The 20945-nt window shown below is 44.0% G+C and overlaps 1 protein-coding gene across 1 annotated transcript in view; it reads right to left on the minus strand.

Annotated features, from left to right (window-relative positions):
* LMBRD1 (LMBR1 domain containing 1) overlaps window positions 1-16495 on the minus strand; it is a 270616-nt gene extending 254121 nt beyond the window's left edge. The window contains exon 1 of the mRNA XM_089681325.1: window positions 16341-16495. Within this exon, the coding sequence (XP_089537451.1) occupies window positions 16341-16400 (60 nt within the window). The 5' untranslated portion in view covers window positions 16401-16495. The remainder of the gene's footprint in view (window positions 1-16340) is intronic.
* Between the last annotated feature and the right edge of the window lie 4450 nt (window positions 16496-20945).

Genomic DNA, 20945 nt, shown 5'->3' on the forward strand with positions numbered 1-20945 from the left:
CTGCTTTTTGCCTGTAGCCCTGCGTACAGTTGGTCGTGGAGGGAGAGGTCCTGCTGTTCCTCCTCCAGATCCAGGGTCTCATAGATCACCTTTAGCAGGTCCTCCGTGTCTTCCACCTGAAAAAGGAACCTGTCTGCCTTTGGGCCCTGAGCCTCAATCTCACCCTCCTCCGAGTCTGAGGTGTCCGACTGTTCGTCCTCCCAGTCCCTTACCGGCGCTACCAGCTTCCTCTTTTTCCCCCCTTGGGTGCCAGAAGTGCCCGGTTGGGGCTCATCCTGGGCCGGTCCCGGCTTCTGTTCTCTGAAGCTTTGAAATGTCTTGGACATCTCTTGTGTCATATTCTGTAGGAAGTCTTTAAAAAGAGATCCAGACTCCTTCTTGATGAGCTTGTCTATGCACCCCTGGCAGAGCCGCTTCCTCCAGGAGCTCGCCAGTTTCTTCCTACAAGTGGCACACTTCTTTTTCTGCTCACAAGGAGCTTCTTTCTCCCCTCTATCCTCCTCCTGTGGGCCCATCTGGGGACAAGGAGATACACGCGTTCATGCGTCTGTAACAGCAACGCCTCCCCCCCTGTGCCACTGTGCAAGCTCCAGCTGTGGGCCTGGGGGGGGGGGGGGAGAGGGGGGCTGTGTGTGCGTGGGGGGTACCCAATCATCCCGGGGAGGGGGGGGGGGAGAGGGGGGGGGGGGAGGAGGGGGGTAAAAACAAAAGGAAGTTTGCCAAACAAGGCTCTTACCTTACTGCAGGCCTCCCCCGCTCCTGACAGATCTGCCTCCATGCCGCCGCAGACTCTGCCTCGGTGCGACGGTTTTTCAGGGACTGATGGGCTCCGCTCCGCCCCCCCCCCTGCGATCCCCCCTCGCCGACCCCCCTCTCACGGCCGCCGGTGGAGAAGCGGCCGTGGCACGGGTTCCTTCCACGGCCCGCCGCCCATTTCCAAGATGGCGGCGGCCGTTCCCTGCTCCTGCGCCGGAAGTGACGACACCCGGCGCCCGGAAGTGACGACACCCGGCGCCCGGAAGTGACGCGATCGCAGCGTCCAGACCCACCGCAGCCGAGCCTCCTGGCCATGCTGCCGGGATCCAGGAGCAGGTAAGACTTACCTGAACCCCCAGGGAAAGGCACCAATGCCTCGGTCGGCGGAGCGGGCTCTACCCCCCTGGAGAGCCCCGCTGGGACCATCTGGGGCCGACGCCCCCACCCCACAACGGGCATCCCTGGTGAAACTGGCTGAAAGGTCCCCCCCCTCACAAGGCCCCTGCCTTGCTTGGAGGAAGGGGGGGGCCCCAGCCAGGGACCCTCTGTACTCCGCCAGAGAGCCCAGATAAAAAATAAAAAACGGGCGTAGCTCCTTCCTGGCCGGAGGAAACACTAAAACTGGGGGCCAATGGGAGAGAGGACGCCTATAAAAGAGAAAAAAAAAAAAAAGGTGGAGCGGGTGTTTCCTGGGAGGAGCCCTATCTCTCAAGTGAGCTGTCCTAGAAGATGACTCGGGAAAAAAAAAATTGCGTGGGGGTCCCTCCCCAAAATCCACATTAGCCCCTTATCTGAGCATGCAGCCCAGCAGGTCAGGAAAGGGGGGGGAGGGGGGACGAGTGAGAGCCTCCCCCCTCCTGAACCATTCCAGGCCAAATGTCCTAAACATGGGGGGGGTGCTTTGGGGCAGGGGGGCCCCCCCCAAAGCACCTTGGCCCCATGTTGATGGGGACAATGGCCTCTTCCCCATAACCCATAAAAACAAAAAGTGTAGTGTGAAAAAAAGACAGGACACGGTCTTTGACAAGTCCTTTATTAAAAGAAAAAACTAAGAGAATGTCTCTCGCAGTAGATCCAACGTCAATCATGATGTCTGCCACTGCGGCCGACCCGAAAAAAAAAAAAATGGGCTCCACTTCCAACGATGGCTCCTGCCGTCTGCCTGCTCCAGTAGTTTGACGGTTCTTAAATATGTAAGCGGTAGGGCCACCCAGGGACATCATGCATGTGACCCCACCCCATGTGACATTTGCACGGATGTCAAATTGAGACCAGCAGCTGTATCCCAGTTGACAGCTATGCATTACTATTCGAATATACAAGGCCATCACATGGGCATTTTTTTTTCTGCCAAGAGCACTGGCTTTTTTTTAGGCCAGTTTGCATGGGCCATGAAACTCACAAAAAAGAAGTATTTTATAGACTTGTAAGCATAAGAAACATCCTATGTCATGTCACCACCTGCCAGTACATTGGCTTCCTGTAAATCAGCATCAATATTACTTCTTACAATATTCAGAATAAATAGCATAAATTAAACGTTTTGAAATAACAATATTGAAGTCCATTTAAAAAAAAAAAAAAAAAAAAAAAACCACACAACACACACACACCTTATTGCAGAAAAAGTATTATAAAAGCTTAAAGCAAAATTAATGGCATTTTACATTTTTCAGTAGTTATTCAAATCAATAAAGACATTTACAGCAGCCTAAAATTTAACTTGGCATTCCTGTTTAACAATCAAAAGTTAGTTAATTCAAAAACAGTCCATTAGCTTCAACCATGTTATTTATTCTTCTCTTGCAAGCTTTTTATGTTGTTTTAGACTATTTAATCAAAGTAGATTCATGTGCGGGGACATCAAACCCACACAGATAAGAATTTATAATCTGTTACAAAGACAGCATACTAGAGCAACAAAACAAAGAGGTTTATGAAATCGTCCAACTTCCAAATTACACTCTGGGTCTGGATCATCAAGCTGCAATATGTGATAATGCATCCTAGTGGCATCTCAAGTGATCTTACTACATGTGAAACTCTTTCTTGCTCATCAGAGGAAAATGTTTTATCTCCCATTAATGTCTATATTATTTCCCCTAACATCAGAATCACAAAGCTTACTAGGGGGAAAAAAAAAAAAAAAAAAAGCTTTTTGTTTTAGGATTACATTGACTTTTTACATAAAAACAGATGAAATATTAGCATACGCACGAGTCATATTTACAAAAAAAAACTATTAATACATATTATAAGAAAAAACATTAAATTAAACTTTTGTCCTGCACAAGGCTTCCAAAATCATCTATTGAGCATCCCAACCACAAACAACCTCTCTAAAAGAGTAAATGGAATTCATCCATGCAAGGTCTGCTCATTGCAGGATTCCTTTCACTACAACCAGTCGGTGAGGTTTGGGGACCACTGTTTTATGGTAATCTACTGCTACCATATTCAAGTCTCCAAAAATTAGAAACGGTTTAGTTAGAACAGAGCTCGGCTCTTCAAGTAGCCATGGGTGTAAACAACATGGTTCTGTTGCTTTTGGTCACCCTTGAGCTTAGGTACAGGAAACTCAATGGAAATGTAAAAAAAGAGCTTAAAGTAGCTCAGAAAGATCAGAAGGGAGTGAGAACCATCTCAAACTCAAGCATGCTGTATTTAGCAGCCTATAAAAGGCTCTTTACTTGGGGGCTTAGTTTTTGATTATATTAAAGTTAAACTATATTCACCTCCCTCGCAGGCTCTGGCATGTTTGGAGTCTTCTTCCAGGTTCAGGACCTCTGGTCATCTTGATTGGCCGGGCCGACTGATTCTGGCCTGGCACCGATGTACATTCTAAATAAGATTGCCAACAGGTAAGAAAGTTTTATTGCAGAAGTGACATGTGGAGGAATTTACTAAAACTGGTGCACACAGAATCTGATATAGCTGTGCATAGTACCCAATCAGCTTCCAGGTTTTATCTTCAAAGCTTAACTGATCAAGCTGCACCAGAGCAAATTGGTTACTATGCACAGCTGCACCAGATTCTGTGTGCACCCGTTTTAGTAAATCTTCCCCAGTGTATGGCTCTTCTGAAACAAAAAGCCTGTCTGCACACAATATAGTTCAGCTTTAACCACTTGCCAACCGCGCTACAGCCGAATGACGGCAACAACGCGGTTGTCCAGTTCTGGGAGGATGTCATAACTTCCTCCCAGAGTACGCCCTCCCGCATGCCCCCAGTGCTCTCCGTGACCGCTGTGTCCTATGGACACAGCTGATCACATGATGAGGTAAAAGGCCAATCACAATGGCCTTTTACCATGTGATCAGCTGTGTCCAATGACACAGCAGATCCCCAAGTAAATACAGTTGCCGGTTATCAGCTGCACTTTACTCACGCTGTCACAGTGTGAGGAAAGTACTGCCGATAACCGGCAACTGTCACAGAGGTTGTCTGCACTGATCATCAAGGCACTGATGATCAGTGCCCATCAGTGCCACCCATCAGTGCTGCCCAGCAGTTGCACCCAGCAGTGCCGCCAGTCAACATCATTGCTGCATATCAATGCAGCCTCATCAGTACCGCCTATCAGTGCCGCCTCATCAATGCACATCATTGAAGGAGAAGAATTACCTATTTGCAAAATTTTATAATAGAAAAAAAGAAACTTTTTTTTTCAAATTTTTTTGCTCTTTTTTTGTTTATAGTGCAAAAAATTAAAACACCCAGTGGTGATTAAATACCACCAAAAGAAAGCTCTATTTGTGTGAAAAAAATAATTTCATATGGGTACAGTGTTGCATGACCGCACAATTATCAAAGTGTGAGAGCCTTGAAAGCTGAAAACTGGCCTGGGCATGAAGGTTGTAAAGGTGCCCAGTAGGCAAGTGGTTAATAGCAAGCCACTGTGGTTCAGTTGCAATTGGGTTCATAGCAACATCACACTGAAGCTCTGTAACATGCTGTCTCTACACACTTTGTTAAGGAAGACATTAAGGGCTTATTCACACTTTGGCAAAGTATTAATAAATGCACATTGTGTCACACAATAATATCTATTGCGGGAAGGCTACCCCTTGATTTTAAAAAAGACCAAAACGCACTACAACACAGTCAAAAGACATACACCATTTTTTATAAAGCACCACACCACATCACGTGGTACATGCAATGTGGCACACTGCCGATCAGGTTTATTGCCTGCCACTCTTCTGATGCGTTGAATTGCCATTTGAAATAAATAGAACCACGTGTTACTACAGCACATACTGTAGATGTGGATGGGCCCTTAATGTGTTTGCTTTCCCTGGTAACCAGATCACCTTTGTCTGTTTTAGGGGTTCTACATGCTCAGACTGTCTTTTTGCTGTAAACCTCGTTAAGAGCAAATAGAATGAGATGTTGATGGTCAATGATGGTGTCATCATTGACCATCAACATCTCATTCTGAATAACTTGCCTAACTGGTTTCCTTAATGCAGCTCATATTGTTTTCTTTGTAACTCTCCTCAGACCTGCAAGCATCCGTTCATATTTACAGTTTTTAAATGCCTTTTTCTTAAAAGTGGAACTAAAAGGAAAAAAAAAAATTCAATTTTGAACAGGAAGGCTCCTTACGGCAGAAAAAGGACACAAAATGCCTCTTCTGCAATAAAATACCCTTACCTGCCTCGTAATCCTCTGTAAAATATATACTCAGCTGTGCATGGGCACAGATGTATACACCCTGTGTGAACAAGACCTAAATCTGAGAACGGATAATGGATATGCATTACAGTGACAGACATTTCCCAGGCTTCTGCCTTCCTATAGGTTTGAAGATGCTAAAATCTGACCATTAAATTATCTGCCAAAGTGCTGAAACAGCTACAGCCATGTCAGAAAGTATGAGGTGTGACAATTTAATGCCCAGAATGGAAGACAAGAAAAGAACAAACATCAAACACCTCTGCATTCTTCAAAAGTTCAGATGAAATTTAAATACAGCGTTCTTTCTGATCTTCTGTTAAGATTCGAAGCACCATCTTTGCGGAAATCCTTATTTCCGGATCCTCTGTTAGAATCTGCCGCACAGTTTCCCTGTTCATGTTCAATTCTTCTGCCATCATTCATACACTCAGTCTTCAATCTGCGCATACCAGGGTTCACACTCTGTCCACATTTGCATCCATTCTTTACTTTTTTGGCTGCCCACTTCTTGCATCATTGTGGACATCTTCCCACCCCTTTGCCATTCAAAAACACTTGACTTCTTCATGGAATGTTCACCATAACCTGTTGTAACAGATATAAAGCTTCACTCTCACTTTTGCCAATCATCACACAAAATGTTATGTTAATCTGCTACTGTAGATTCCTGTCACTCATTTCCCACCTACAGAGCAAGGCACATATTAGTTATTTCTTCTACTACTCCGTAAAGTCTGAGTCAACTGGTCTGTTAACCAGGCGAGTGCCTGAACAGAACATGCATGAACACGAATGGCAACGTGACTCCCACCATAGTGCTACACCGTGGGCATTCCAGGAATTAAACTGTCACCCCTCATACACCACATGAAAATTGTTGACCTTTTAAACAGTTCTGAATGCATACATGTAAGGTAGGGCCTTTAGATTATAAGCTTCCTTGAGGGCAGGGACTAATGAGAATGTACAATATATATGTAACGTGCTGCATAAATTGTTGGCGCTATATAAATACCTGTAAATATGTCACCAGGCAAACATTCGATTTTAATTCAAACAGTGCCTACAGATAAAGATGATACACTTGAATAAAAACAGAAGGAGATTTACCTATCATTTAACTATCAATACATGTAATGGTGCACTATGGAAAATACACTGCACAAATAAAATTAAAGGAAAACTTTAAAAACAATCTTAATAGAAAAATATATCATGCTGATATGGAGTGGACAATGTGTTAGGAACATAAGGATGCCCCATCGTTTGATGGAAATGAAAACTATCAACCTACAGAGGGCTGAATTCAAAGACACCCCTAAAATCAAAGTGAAAAAAGGATGTAGTAGGCGAGTCCATTTTGCTGAAATGTCATTTCAACAAATCAAAATGGTAGTCTGTATGGTTCCCACTTGCTTGTATGTATGCCTGACAATGTCGAGGTATGCTCTTAATGAGACGACGGATGGTGTCCTGGGGTAATTTCTCCCAGATCTGGACCAGGGAATCACTGAGCTCCTGGACAGTCTGAGGTGCAACCTGGCAGCGTCGGCAGGATACCCAGAGGTGTTCTATTGGATTTAGGTCAGGAGAGCTTGAAAGCCATTTAATGGTATCAATTCCTTCATCCTCCAGGAACTACCTGCATACTCTCGTCACATGAGGCTGGGCACTGTTGTGCACGAGGAGGTACCCAAGACCCACTGCACCAGCGTAGGGTCTGACAACGGGTCCACGGATTTCATCCTGATACCTAAGGGCAGTCAGGGTGCCATTGTCTAGCCTGTAGAGGTCTGTGCGTCCCTCCATGGATATGCCTCCCCAGACCATCACTGACCCACCACCAAAACGGTAATGCTGAATCATGTTACAGGCAACATAACATTCTCCACGGCTTCTCCAGATCCTTTCACGACTGTCACATGTGTTCAAGGTGAACTTGCTGTCATCTGTGAAAAGCACAGGGCGCCAGTGGCAGACCTGCAAATTCTGGTGTTCAATGGCAAATTTCAATCAAGCTCTATGGTGCCAGGCAGGGAGCACAGGGCCCACTAGAGGAAGTTGAGACCTCAGGCCACCGTCATGAAGTCTGTTTCTTATTGTTTGGTCAAAGACCTTCGCACCAGTGGCCTGCTGGAGGTCATTTTGTAGGACTCTGGCAGTGCTCATTCTGTTCCTCCTTGCACAAAAGGAGCAGATACTAGTCCTGCTGATGGGTTAAGGACCTTCTAAGGCCCTGTCCAGCTCTCCTAGAGTAACTGCCTGTCTCCTGGAATCTCCTCTATGGTCTTGAGATTATGCTGGGAGATATAGCAAACCTTCTTGCAATGGCACGTATTGATGTGGAATCCTGGAGGAGTTGGACTGCCTGTGCAACCTCTGTAGGGTCCAGGTATCGACTCATGCTACCAGTAGTGACACAGACCCTAGCCAAATGTAAAACTAGTGAAAAACAGTCAGAAAAGAGGAGTAGGGAAAAACATTTCAGTGGGCTCTACCTGAAAACCATTCTTGTTTTGGGGGTGTGTTGCCCATCTAGTACACCTGTTCATTTCCTTAACACCAAAGCAGCTGAAACTGATTAACAACCCCGTCTGCTACTTAACTGACCAGATCAGTATCCAAGGAGTTTAATTGACTTGATGCTAGACTCTGGTTAAAAAGTGTTACTTTAATTTTTTTTGAGCAGTATATAAGTACACCCTTAGCCTCAGAAGCCAGTACTGCCACTTAAGCAGAAATTACTTCGTGTTGGTGTTTTGAATAATTGTCCCTCAGTCTTGGACATTGACTCTATAAATGCTCCTCCATGGAAAATACAGTTGCAATGTATTTGTGTACTTACTTGGATGAACCACCATGCTTCACAGTTAGCATGAGATTCTACTGAAATAATGTTTTAAATGTCTATGGTTACCAAAAATTCTATATTTAATTAACCAGTCAACAGCATGCAACACTCACCTCTCCAGGGATCCAGCATGGGTCACCTCTCTAGTCAATGGCACTGGGTTTCTAGTGTGCTTCCAAGATTATAAATTCAAGCAGTTATCTGATCTGCTACACTCTGCTATGAATACCCTCTGCTTCCTCTCTATCCTCAGGGTATGCACCTGCAATCACCAGGACTGTCCTTTACTCTGTGGATACAGGTCACTGTCCATGACACACAACATTCCAGGAAAGACTGGTACACCTCTGGAAATTGGTACAATCGTCTGACTGTAGATACATGCACTTTGACACCAATTGTTACCTGCAGATCTCATGATGTGATGAAACAAAAAAAAAAAACACATTACATTGTTTTGTTTTTACACTTCTTCTAACAAAGTAAGTGTGTGTGTGTGTGTGTGTGTGTTGCTCCAGATGCAAGGGGCAAGCTGAGCTGTTTGCACTCTTTATTCAGGGAAAAGAGCCACCGCACACCGATCAATAACAAGCATCCACACTTACAACTAAGCCCTCATGAAGCAAAATGCATTAAAAGGGATGGCCCTAAGCCAGGACTGTCTATTAAAATCTTGTTTGTGGAATGCTTGTACAATAAACATGGATGGATGCTTGTGATTGATCCTGTGCGTGGTGGCTCTTCTCCCAACTCATGTTTACAAACACATGCTCACCATATGCAGCACGTTTGAATTGGGGTCTGTATGGGGGGTGACAAGTGATGCTTTAAAAAAAGTTTTATTATTTTATACAGTATATGTTTCACATTTTTTTATTTTCCTTTATTGCTATCACAAGGGGTAACAAAAGCCCTCTACATGAAACACTGAGCAAGTGACAAGACCTCTTTATGGAGAAATCAGGAGTCTACTAAACCCCAAACGTCTCCCCTACCTTCTACACTCCAATGCAGCCAATCAAGGACAGATGGTGCTTGAATAGCTGCATCATTTGATACAGTAGCAAAGGAAAAACAGCTGTGAATCCAGAAGCGATGAAATACATGTTGCTTCCGAGGTGATTAGGTGTGGTGGGGAATCAGGGAATGCATGGTCCCTGATCAAATATACATAATGTGCACAGTCATTCAAAGCAGTGTGCCCGAGCCAACAGGAAGGAGTACTGTTACTAAACAAAGCAGTCCTTCTCCCCATCGGAGATGCTTGGTAATCACCGGGCGCCAGCAGGTAATCATCAGGCTGGCCCTGATGATTGACAGCCACAGCCTTGAATGGCGGCGCGGGTAGGGCGCACGCCCCCTACCCGGAAATACAAAATCATGTATATACACATACAATTTTGCACACCCCTGCCTCCCTCTAGCAGTATATCAGCTATAGGGAGGCCGGGATTTGGCTAAAGTAATGCAGTGCTGTAGTGCAAAAAATGGCCTGGTCAGGAAGGTAGGTAAATCTTCCGGAGGAAAAGTGGTAAGGGAGGTTCTAATTAATGACACCTGTTCTTGAACACCCGATTATAATTTCATTCATATGAAGTGCTGCTGATTGTAGGGGTTTACTTACTTTTTTTATATGACAAATCGGCATTTTTTTCTTAATTTAGATCATGAAAATAAAATATGCAATATCTGGTGGAACTCTGCATAGAAACCAATCAGCTTCCAGATTTTATTGTCAAAGCTTAATTGAACAAGCTGAAGTTAGAAGCTGACTGGCTACCATACAGAGCTGTACCAAAATCGAAGTGCTCCAGTTTTAGCAAATCTCCATCTTACTTTTATGTGTCACATGGTCAAGTATATCACCTATATCTGTAGGCGCTGTTTGAATCAAGATCCAATAATTGCCTGTTCACATATGTTAAAAAAAAAGTTAACCGTTTCCCAATGGGGCATACTAACTTTTTGACATGAAATGTACTCTAATGGCTCATGGATTACAATGAATACTCCTAGAAGTGTACACAAGGGACCAGGGCCACTGGATATTGATATATACAAGATAACTGAAATCCTTTCATTGGATCCTTTTTTCCCCATTGATGACAGGTCACATTCCCATATGTATACATGTATAGGGATGGCCATAGACACTGATGAGAGCGGACATTCCCATATGTACACATGTATAGGGATGGCCATAGACACTGATGATGGCTCACATTACCATATGTATACATGTATAGGGATCAACACAGACACCTACGGGTAAAATTCCCATATGTACACATGTATAGGAATGGCCATGACACTGCGGATGGCTGACATTCCCTATAGACATCGACGGGTCAAATTCCCATATGTACACATGTATAGGTATGGCCATATACACTGATGGCGGCTCACATTTCCATATGTATAGGGATGGCCAGAGACAATGATGACAGCTGACATTCCCATCTGCACACATGTAAAGGGATGGCCATGAATGCATGTGACCTTCACATTGCAACTCCACCACCAAAAGTATGAATAGCTATATTACATTGATAACAACATAGGAAAACCAGACAAAAATATTCCTACTACCCCTTCAATTTTTTCTCTCCCTACCAATGCAAACACATCAGCTGTTTTCAGGCTGGTGTATCACCCCACCCATAGTGGATGACCGTATCCTGTCTGACCTCAGGGCTGATAAAGGACACACTTTCTGGGCAAAACTGCCAGTACAAAAGAGGCTCTACTTAGCTGGCAAAAAATTCACAAACCCCTGCGCAATGCAGAGCCAGGGAGGTGACACCACTACCTCCTACTGCAACTTCCCTTGTGACCTGCCCACTCATTTAACTTGCCGGCTTCCGGAGTCATTTAATTGTAGTGGCTCGGCAATAACAGACAAGCAACCAGCTACTGTCATGTCAGGTTTATTTACTGTCCCTGGCACTGGAGTTTTGAACTTTTCGCTCTGTAATTTGATGTTGTATAAAGAAAAATATATAAAATGTAGATTAATGTGCTAAATTCAATTCTTTTTTTTTTTTTATTGCACATGTAATCAATATTTACTGCAGACACAGCTCACACGGCAGGACTAATTACGCCTGCCCTTGGTCAGCCCTTTTTGATCAAGAGGGTTGCTATAGATGTGGAGTGACCAAATGTGGAGCCTGTAGGTACATATGGCATAGAAAAAAAAAGTTGTGGTGGGTACAGACGGTCGTGCACATAAGATCAAACAACTGATTAACTGTAGCACCTCGTTTGTCATTTATGGCTTAATTTGTCCGTGTGGTCTTCTATATGAAGGTCAGAGAGTGAGGTATGGTAAACACAAGTGCAACATCATTAACTCTAAGGATAATAACAAAACAAAAGCAATTATTCTGTCCCACGACATTTCCAAGAATCACACAATGACCCATCGGGTTTTAAATTATTCGGGATCGAATCCATCACAGGCCATTTAGATAGTGGAAGAAAATTCCAGATGTTGTGTAGGAGAGAAACCTATAGGCATTAAAAACATAAATACAGATCCATACTTGCATGTTTAAATGCCTGCATTCGCTTCTCCAATGAAACAGTACTGAAATCTGAAGTAAATCTCTTTTTGGTTCCTTAATTTCCAGCTTCTCTGCTCCTCCCCAATGAATGCCCAATTAGTGGGCATCACTAACATTGATCTCAGACACAGCATAGTTGTCACAATCCCGTTCATGAAGTATGACTGGCAAAAGGGGGCATGTCAGTTAGAGTGGCCCAGTCCTCAGCCTACCCTGATTACTAGAATTTCAAGTTTATTTTGTCTCCTATAAATACATTTGGGCCTACAGTACACAGACCAAGCAAACATTTTGCCAAATTAGCCGTGGTCACAGCATTGCCCACCACATGTAACAAGGTGCTGAGGATGCATCACTGACCTGATACAGCCATGTGGCCATACTGGGTCAATGACACTGTGGAAATATGGCCTTGCTACCATATTAGGTGGGTAGTGCCCTAGCCGCAGCTGACTGCTCATTTAGGCCTGGTTCACAACTGTGCGTGTTGTTGTTAAGGCTGTTTTGGGCACAGTTTGCAGTACATTCTGCATTTTTTTTAAACACACTTTTTTGACATGTTTTTAATGCGTTCTTTTTTCCAGTAGGAAAGTATTAGGTGTGAGTGTAAAGTTGCATGAAAGTTGTTCCGGAACCTTTTCAAAGTCGCAGCAACTTTGAAAATGTTCCTGCACTACTTTGATGCGACTGTGATCGACGGAGAGTGTGAAGTTGAATCAAAGTAGTACAGAAACCTTTTCAAAGTCGCAGTGACTTTGAAAATGCTCCTGCATTACTTTGATGCAACTTGAGTGCCAGAGAGTCTGAAGTTGCATCAAAGTTGCACTCATTACTTTCTAATTGAAAGAAAAAGATGCAAAACATAAAAAATGCAACACTTGCATTTTTGGTGCGGTTCTATTGAACTCCATTGCACCAAAAACGAAATCTGCTGTGGAAAAAAAGTCCCTGACCCTTTTCAAAAACGCAGCAGCTGAAAACGCATAGATGTGAACGTGTGCCACAGGAAACCATGCTAAATGGACTGTAATGAGGGCTCCTTGACCACATAGGGAAAGGGAGCCTTGACTGATGGGGGCATGGCTGGGAGTTGGGCATGGTTACACACGATATGTAAATTGGCCAAATAACACTGGTCAGAAGGTATGAGGTAAGGGGGGGGGGGGCTGAACTTACTTATAAGGATGTTCTGAGGTAAAATCTTGACATTTGAAGAACTGCGTTTGGAAGAATTGCACACCCTCTTGTCCTGTTCTTGTTACGTCACAACTTCTTCATTGGATTTTGGACCTTGCAAGCGATAACAGTTGCTGTAATGGGCTAAGCCCTTGATTGGAATTGGTCTAATGACTGTCCAGCACTTATGGTAAGAACAGGCCTCTTTAGATTTATTTAACCCTTTCACGCCTAAGGGTAAAACAAATCTTAAAGCCTAAGTAAAATTTTACAAACTTTGCTATGTGTTAGTAAAACCGTACATATCATCCCAACTACTTTGTGCATCCAGGTGAATTATATACCATGTTTTTTTTCAGAACAAACTGGGCTTTCATTTGGTGGTAAATCAGATATCTCCTGATTTTTTTTTTATTATTATCATCAAAGGAAAAAACTGTCCAAAATAGTAAAGAAATACATTTTTTTTAAATTTAGCTGTGCATTTCTTGTTACTGCCATGACCTACCACCAAAGAACAACCCAAAATAAATTCTCCAGCTTTTGACGATTGCAGCGATACCATATATGTGTATGTTATTTGTTGTTTGTACCCGTAGTACAGCCCAGAAACAATAGTGTACACTTTGTTTTGTTTTTTTAAATCCTAACCTTTGACCCTGACCTAATCATTAACCCTGGCACTGAACTAGATCAAACCTTGATCTAGGTATTTTTTATTTATTTTTTATTTTAGTTACAGTTTTTTTCTCTCTCTGCAAGAAGAGAGAGAGAGAGAGATACAATGTATCTCTCTCCTCCATTCAGAAAATGGAAAAAAAAAAAAACAAGGGGGCGGGCTTCACAGTGACTGATCACTATGATAGCCAATCAGAGGCTATCACAGCGATCATGTCACCTGGAATTGGGAGTCCCAGGTCCTGATTGTTAGAACGGGACCCGAGGCTCTCAGTGACACCCCGGTCTCTGTGTTGGGAGAGCGCTGTGCGGTGCGCTCCCAGCAAAAAGACAGGTACGCAAATATGTGGTCACACAGAAAAAAGCCCAGTTTTGTGAAGCTGCATATTTGTGTGACGTCGACGTCACGGGGTTAACCTAATGTTAAAATGTGCTCACAGTACAACTGTGACTGGCACTGGTTAAAGTGATTTTATTTGAAAATGGTCAGTGTTTGAATTTAATTAAAGCTGTGGCCTTGCCCCTTTTCCAACTAAATTATACTACGTGTTTTCTTATGTGGGCAAGGTTAAGGTATTATCAGTTGGGATTCAAGCCTATGCTCCTCAGCAGTCATGCGTTCCTGCAAAACGCACTAAAAACCACATAGATGTGAACATTATTTGGTAGTATGACAGCTTGCTTCCATGTCCAGTCCAAACCTAGACTCAGATCACATCATGCTCATCGTTAGTGACCACTATGGTAGTAGAATCGGGCCCTGGTCAGGAAGGAAGCCAGTGATTCCATTAACATCTTTAGGGTCCTTTCACACCGGCATTCCGTTTTTGTATCTTCATTTCAGTCACGTTTTTGCAAAGGAAAAACGGATGAGTTTACATCAGTTTTTTCATCCATTTACATCTGTTTTTGGTCCATTTACATCTTTATTTCATCCATTTACATTCTTTTTTGGTCTGTTTTTGGGTCAGTTTTCATCAGTTTACATCAGTTTTTTGTCCATTTACATCTGTTTTTGGTCCGTTTACATCCTTTTTTGGTCTGTTTTTGGGTCAGTTTTCATCAGTTTACATCAGTTTTTTGTCCATTTACATCGGTTTTTGGTCTTTTTTTGGGTCCGTTTTCATCAGTTTTTTTGGCCATTTACATCCGTTTTGGTCCATTTACATCCTTTTTTGGTCTGTTTTTGGGTCCGTTTTCATCAGTTATTTGTCCATTTACATCCGTTTTGGTCCGTTTACATCCTTTTTTGGTCTGTTTTTGGGTCCGTTTTCATCAGTTTACATCAGTTTTTTGTCCATTGACATCCACTTTTTTGTCCGTTGTAAGTTTTTTTGTGGAAGACAACTAGGGTTTTCTTCTATTCAAAAAAAAATGGATACAGACATTAACGGATTTAAAGAGATATTCATCCGTTTACCTCTGCAAGTCCATAGAAATACATGGCGGTCCGTTTTTAACCGTAAACAGACCAATGAAAAACAGACATACGAAATGCCCGTGTGAAAGGGGCCTTAGGACTTCTAAATTGAGCCCTGGTTCACATTGCTGCAACATGTCATTTACAAATCACACCTGAACTCACATCTAATGTATTTCTATAGCACGATCTTAATAGGTGCGATTTGAAAAATAGTTCCTGCTTACTTTATCACCACTTCAGTTCGATTGAACTCTCATAGCCTATAAGGTAAATGGCACTGAAATCACACCTGTGTCTATAACAGCGTTACTTTGAAATTGTGCTTTAAATGGGACCAAATCGCAGCACCTTGAAATTGCATTTGGTGTAAACCTGGGCTCAGGCTCGCTTAGGCTCCATGCACACTAGCTAGGAAAACACTAGCTGGGAAAAATGCTGGACAAAAAATGCTGGTAACAGCATGTTTTTGTAGCATTCAGAAGCGTTTAAGAGTGTTAGTGTTGATGGGAAAAAAAAAAAAGCTAGAGCATTTAGGAGCGTTTTGCATTTTTTTCTTGCTGAAAAGACACTCCAAACAACTCTACAAAAATATTTAATTTTGCTGCTCCTAGATGCTGAAGCTCAAAAAATGCTAATCGCCTAAAGTACTGTGCATGGACACATGGGAGAACACTATTTAGCTTCTAGGAGCAGAAAAAGTAATAATATGCTGATAACAGCTTCTAGTTTTAAAAAAAATGATAGCGTGCACACTAACACACACAGCATTTCCCTATGAGAGTGGTGTTCTAGGCTGATGTCAGGGGCTGACTGCATGAATTGTAAAGCCAGTTGTGCACAGGTGTGTGTGCATGGCAGGGTGACAACACTGCCACGGCATTAAGTAGCCAGCAGTTAACGTTGTCACCTATCACAAGAAGTGCACAGGGACAGCATATACTGGCAGCAGAAACAGCTTTACCAACATCAATAAACAAAAGCTAGCACTTCTATAGGTTACAAGCACAAAGGGAGTGTACATCCCAGAAACAAACCACTGTCAACCCTGCACTGCTCAATTGTCACTCGTGTTGTCACGAAAGCTCGTGCTGAGTGTAAACACACACAGCACAATCACACCGTGCCTCTGCACTTCCTCAATAGGCGGGCACAGGATCCTGGCACCTCCTAGCACACTCAGCACCATAGAGACTAGCACGCTGTACCTACCAGTAAGATCACCCCGAAAATGCACCATCCGATCAGCAGCTCAGTGTACCCCGCCGCCATCTTCCCGCTTCCTGCTTCACCGGACAGCTGACAAACCCCGTGACAAGAACACACCACCCGCCCGCATCTGTCAGGGTAAAGCCAACCCCCGGCAGCCAATCCGCTTTCTCCCCGCCCTCTTCCGGTCTGCAGCGCGTCCGCTCACTATGGTAACTAGGGTACTACGTTTCCCCAGTGCAGCCAGCGCATGTGCAAAGAGCTGTGTTCCATGCTGGGACAGCTGCATGCAGAGCTCACTGCAGACGGATGCCAGAGCACGAGAAGAGCTGCGGATTCTGTTCACTGGCGATCAGACTTAATATTATATGGAGAACATTTCATCTGTGAGACCAGCAGCTAGGGTGGCCACCTCATCACTTTAAACCTGAACGCATATTCATTATTTCAAAATATCAACCAAACCACTCTTTTCGATCCTCTCAAGACCTTCTGATCTCTAGTTCCCGTGTCACCTCCTCCCACGCTTGCCTCCGGGACTTCTCCTAAGCTTCTCCCATCCTATAGAACTCCCTACCCCAATCTGGCTGTCATCTAGTCTATCCACCTTTAGACGGTCCCTGAAAACTTTTGTCTTTAAAGAAGCCTATCCTGCTTCTACCTAGTAAACCGCCACTTATTTCGTTCATCAGCTTGTTCCCCCCACAGCTATTATATAGTTACATAGGCTGCAAAAAGACAAAAGTCCATCCAGTTCAATCATTAAAAAAAAAAAGTTATCCTATACCCACAGTTTATCCAGAGGAAGGAAAAAAACCCAGCAAAGCATGATCCAATTTGCTCCTGCAGGGGAAAAAATTCCTTCCTGATCCCCCGAGAGGCAATCGGATATTCCCTGGAACAACTTTACCTATAAATGTTAGTATCCAGTATCTGTGTAGCCAAGAAAGAATCCAGGCCTTTTTTAAAGCAATCCACTGAGCTGGCCAGAACCAACTCTTGAGGGACTCTATTCCACATTTTCACAGCTCTCACTGTGAAGAAACCTTTCCGTGTTTGGAGATTAAATCTCTTTTCCTCCAGATGTAAAGAGTGCCCCCTTGTCCTCTGTGATGACCTCAGGGTGAATAGCTCTACACCGAGTTCACTATATGAACCACTGATGTATTTATATATGTTGATCATATCCCCCCTTAATCTCCTCTTCTCAAGAGAGAATAAATTCAGTTCCTTTAATCTTTCCTCATAGCTGAGCTCCTCCATGCCTCTTATCAGTTTGGTTGCCCTTCTCTGCACTTTCTCCAGTTCCCCAATGTTCTTTTTGTGAATTGGTGCCCAAAACTGAACTGCATATTCCAGATGAGGTCTTACTAATGATTTGTATCGGGGTAAAATGATATCTCTCTCTCTCTGGAGTCTATACCTCTTTTAATACAAGAGAGGATTTTGCTCGCTTTAGAAACCTTGTGATCTACCAGAACTCCCAGATCCTTCTCCACCATTGATTCCCCCAGTTGTACTCCCCCTAGTATGTATGATGCATGCATATTCTTAGCCCCCAAGTGCATAACCTTACATTTATCAACATTAAACCTCATTTGCCACATAGTTGCCCAATTAAACAGTGCATTGAGGTTGGCTTGTAAGTTGGAGACATCCTGTAAAGACGTTATTCCACTGCACAGCTTGGAATAACCTTTTGTATCACTTGACCCTTCCTCCTAGCTTGTAAGTTCTAATGAGCAGAACCCTCTGTTTCCTCTTGTACCAAATTCTATTGTAACTGTAATGTCTACCTTCATTTTGTAAAGTGCTGCGCAAACTGTTGGCGCTATATAAATCCTGTATAATAAATAATAATAATAATTACACAGGCTCTGAGTATGTTTTACCCTAGGTTCACACATCCTTTTGCAGAAATGCAGTACAGTCCATTTAACATGATTTCCTATGGGACGCATTCACATCTCCGCGTTTTCACCCAGTGCATTTTTTGGAAAGGGTCAGGGACTTTTTTGACTGCAAAAAGTTGGATTTGTGGTTCTATAGAGTTCAATGGAACGCTGCAGAAAAGCATGCAGTGCGTTTTTGCTGCATTTTTTATACGTTTTGCCGCGTGTTTGATGCCTTTTTATGTACTTTGTGTTTTAAATCTGCTTAGCAGCAAGAAAAAGAAAAAAAATGCAGCAAAAACAAGTAAAAAAAAGTAGGTGCAAAAACGCACCGCAAAACGCAATGCAGAAATGGCTCAAACGCAACCTGCATAGGCAGGGGCGGACTGACCATTTAGGCACTCGGGCACTGCCCGAGGGCCCGGGGTCAGTAGGGGGCCCCATGAGATACCCCTGGTACCTTTCATAGGCTTTTTTGGGTGTAGTTTGAGTGTGGGTGAGGACACGGGCCCCATGATTTCCTATTGCCCAGGGGTCCCATGAGTTGTCAGTCCGCCCCTGGGCATAGGTGTGAACCTAGCCTAAATGCAGATAAGTCAGCCCCAGAACCTGTGTAATTAAAGTGGTAGTAAACTCTCATTTCTATTTTTACCTACATGTGAACTTATAATAAGGCTTACCTGTAGGTAAAATAATAGCAGATATTATGCAAAGCACCAACCGGTTACATTATGGACACGTGTGCTCTGAAGGAATGGCATACCCGTGCTGTTCCTTCAGAGCTGTGTGCCGTGGCCGAAACTCCCAAGTGCATGCGTGGGAGTGATGTCATCAGTGGCTCAGCCATTCAAGCAGCTGCAGCCCAGAAAGAACAGGTGAAGATGGAAGCCCTGTCAGCGGTGGCAACGTGCTGCCGGAGGACTTTGTTTTAGGGTAAGTTTCACATAATGTGCCAGTATACAATGCAAACAAGCACATTATGATATTACTTTGCAGGGGGAAACTTTTTTTTTCTTGGAACAAGATTACTACCGCTTTAATATGTGCTTGGTTTTAAAGGGATGAATGAGGTGGCAACCTTACCAGCAGTGTACCGTGCTGTATGCACCAGAGGCATAATTAGAGCCTTCAGGGACCCGGTGCAAGAAATCATGAAGGCCCCCCTGATTTATGACCCTTCCCACTGATCCAGGGGCCCTTTATTATGGTCCTGCAACTGGACCCTTTCACATATTCTGCAGCAGGCCCCCTTCCTGCAGTATTGGCCCTGCCCTGTAGTTGAACCTGCAATCCCCAACAGTTCTGCCACTGGTGTTAGTAGCCTGTAGTTTTTTTTTTTGTTATTATTATTAATTCTTTTACCATTTTGTTAAATGTATTTATTACAATTATACTTTTCATTATTTTTTTATTTTTTTAGGGGCTTTGGTGAGATATCAGGGGTCTAAACATACCTCTTAAGTTCCACCTTTGGGACAGAGAAAGGAAATTGAGAACAAAGTCCGCAGCCTCAGCTTCACACAATGAATGGACAGTAATAACTCTGTGCTTCCCGTTCATTCACAAATTCACAAATTGAAGCATAGTAAACATAGTTTACTATACCTCAGTTGTGAATGAGGAAGTGATCAGTACGGTTCACTGACTCTATTCATTCATACAAGGAAGGGGCCAGTAATTGACACATTTACCAGTCCCTTCCACCACTCTCCATCCTAACACATCCCCCGCAGCAGCCAGTGGAAGAGGGGAGGGGGGAACCCAGCAAAGCTGCTGGAGATGAGGGGGGCTAGGAGAGCACATAGGGGCCCAGGGGTAGCAGAACATGGATGGGAGGGACGGCAGCATGTGGAGGAGCCTGTCCCCTCCATTTTTCCTCCTGCAACTGCTAAAAGGCTGCAAGAAGAAAATAGAAGGCATTGGTTCCTCTATATGCCACCCCCACCACCCCATCCTTTCCAGGTGTACAGGGAAGCTGCACAAGCCCCCTGGAGCATGGCGCTGGCTCACAATTTGTCAGAGTCCTGTCCACAGCAGAAGTTCTGGCGTTTCTGCCAATACTCTACATGGCCGCAGAAGGACACATCAGCCTCAGTCTGGTGCCAGACGGCCTTTATAAGGAGGCTCATCACTTCCCCTGGTTGCTGGATGATCTCTAGCTCCCCGTGGTTGGTTCCTGGTTCCTGTTGCCTGTGGCTTGTGACTTCCTGATTCCGACCCGGCTTGTACTTGGACCTGTCTGCTCTACTGACCCCCTGACCTTGGCTTGGCTAAAGGATACTCTCTCTCTCGCTCCTCCGTGTATGACCTCGGCTATCCCACCTGACCACATGTGTTCTGTTTCCCACCCGGTACCTGACCTTGGCTCGAACTGACTAACCAGCAAGCATCCAAATCCCGGAAGGCTTGCATACCACGCACAGGCGCCTCCAGTCTGCAGACCTATCCCCGTGCACCAGCTGTGCTTCTGAGTGGACCATCAACCAGCACTCCTACAGACGACCTGTGCAACTTTGGGCCTGACTCCCGCTGTCCCACTCTCAGGGGAGTCTGGAACTTAGCTGCAAGGGAAGCCCTCTCTCCATTGGCCTCCATCACCAGGTACAATTGCAACCCCTGTAGGTACAACCCTGGTATGCATACCAAACCTCTGTACCTTGTAGTGCAAGCTTTTGTCTATTGATGTTAGTAAGAAGTAGTAAACCTTCAGACAATA

This window comes from Staurois parvus, unplaced genomic scaffold (genome assembly GCF_062004578.1).
Source record: "Staurois parvus isolate SC_StPar_1 unplaced genomic scaffold, SC_StPar_1.0 ptg000264l, whole genome shotgun sequence".
Taxonomy (NCBI): Eukaryota; Metazoa; Chordata; class Amphibia; order Anura; family Ranidae; genus Staurois; species Staurois parvus.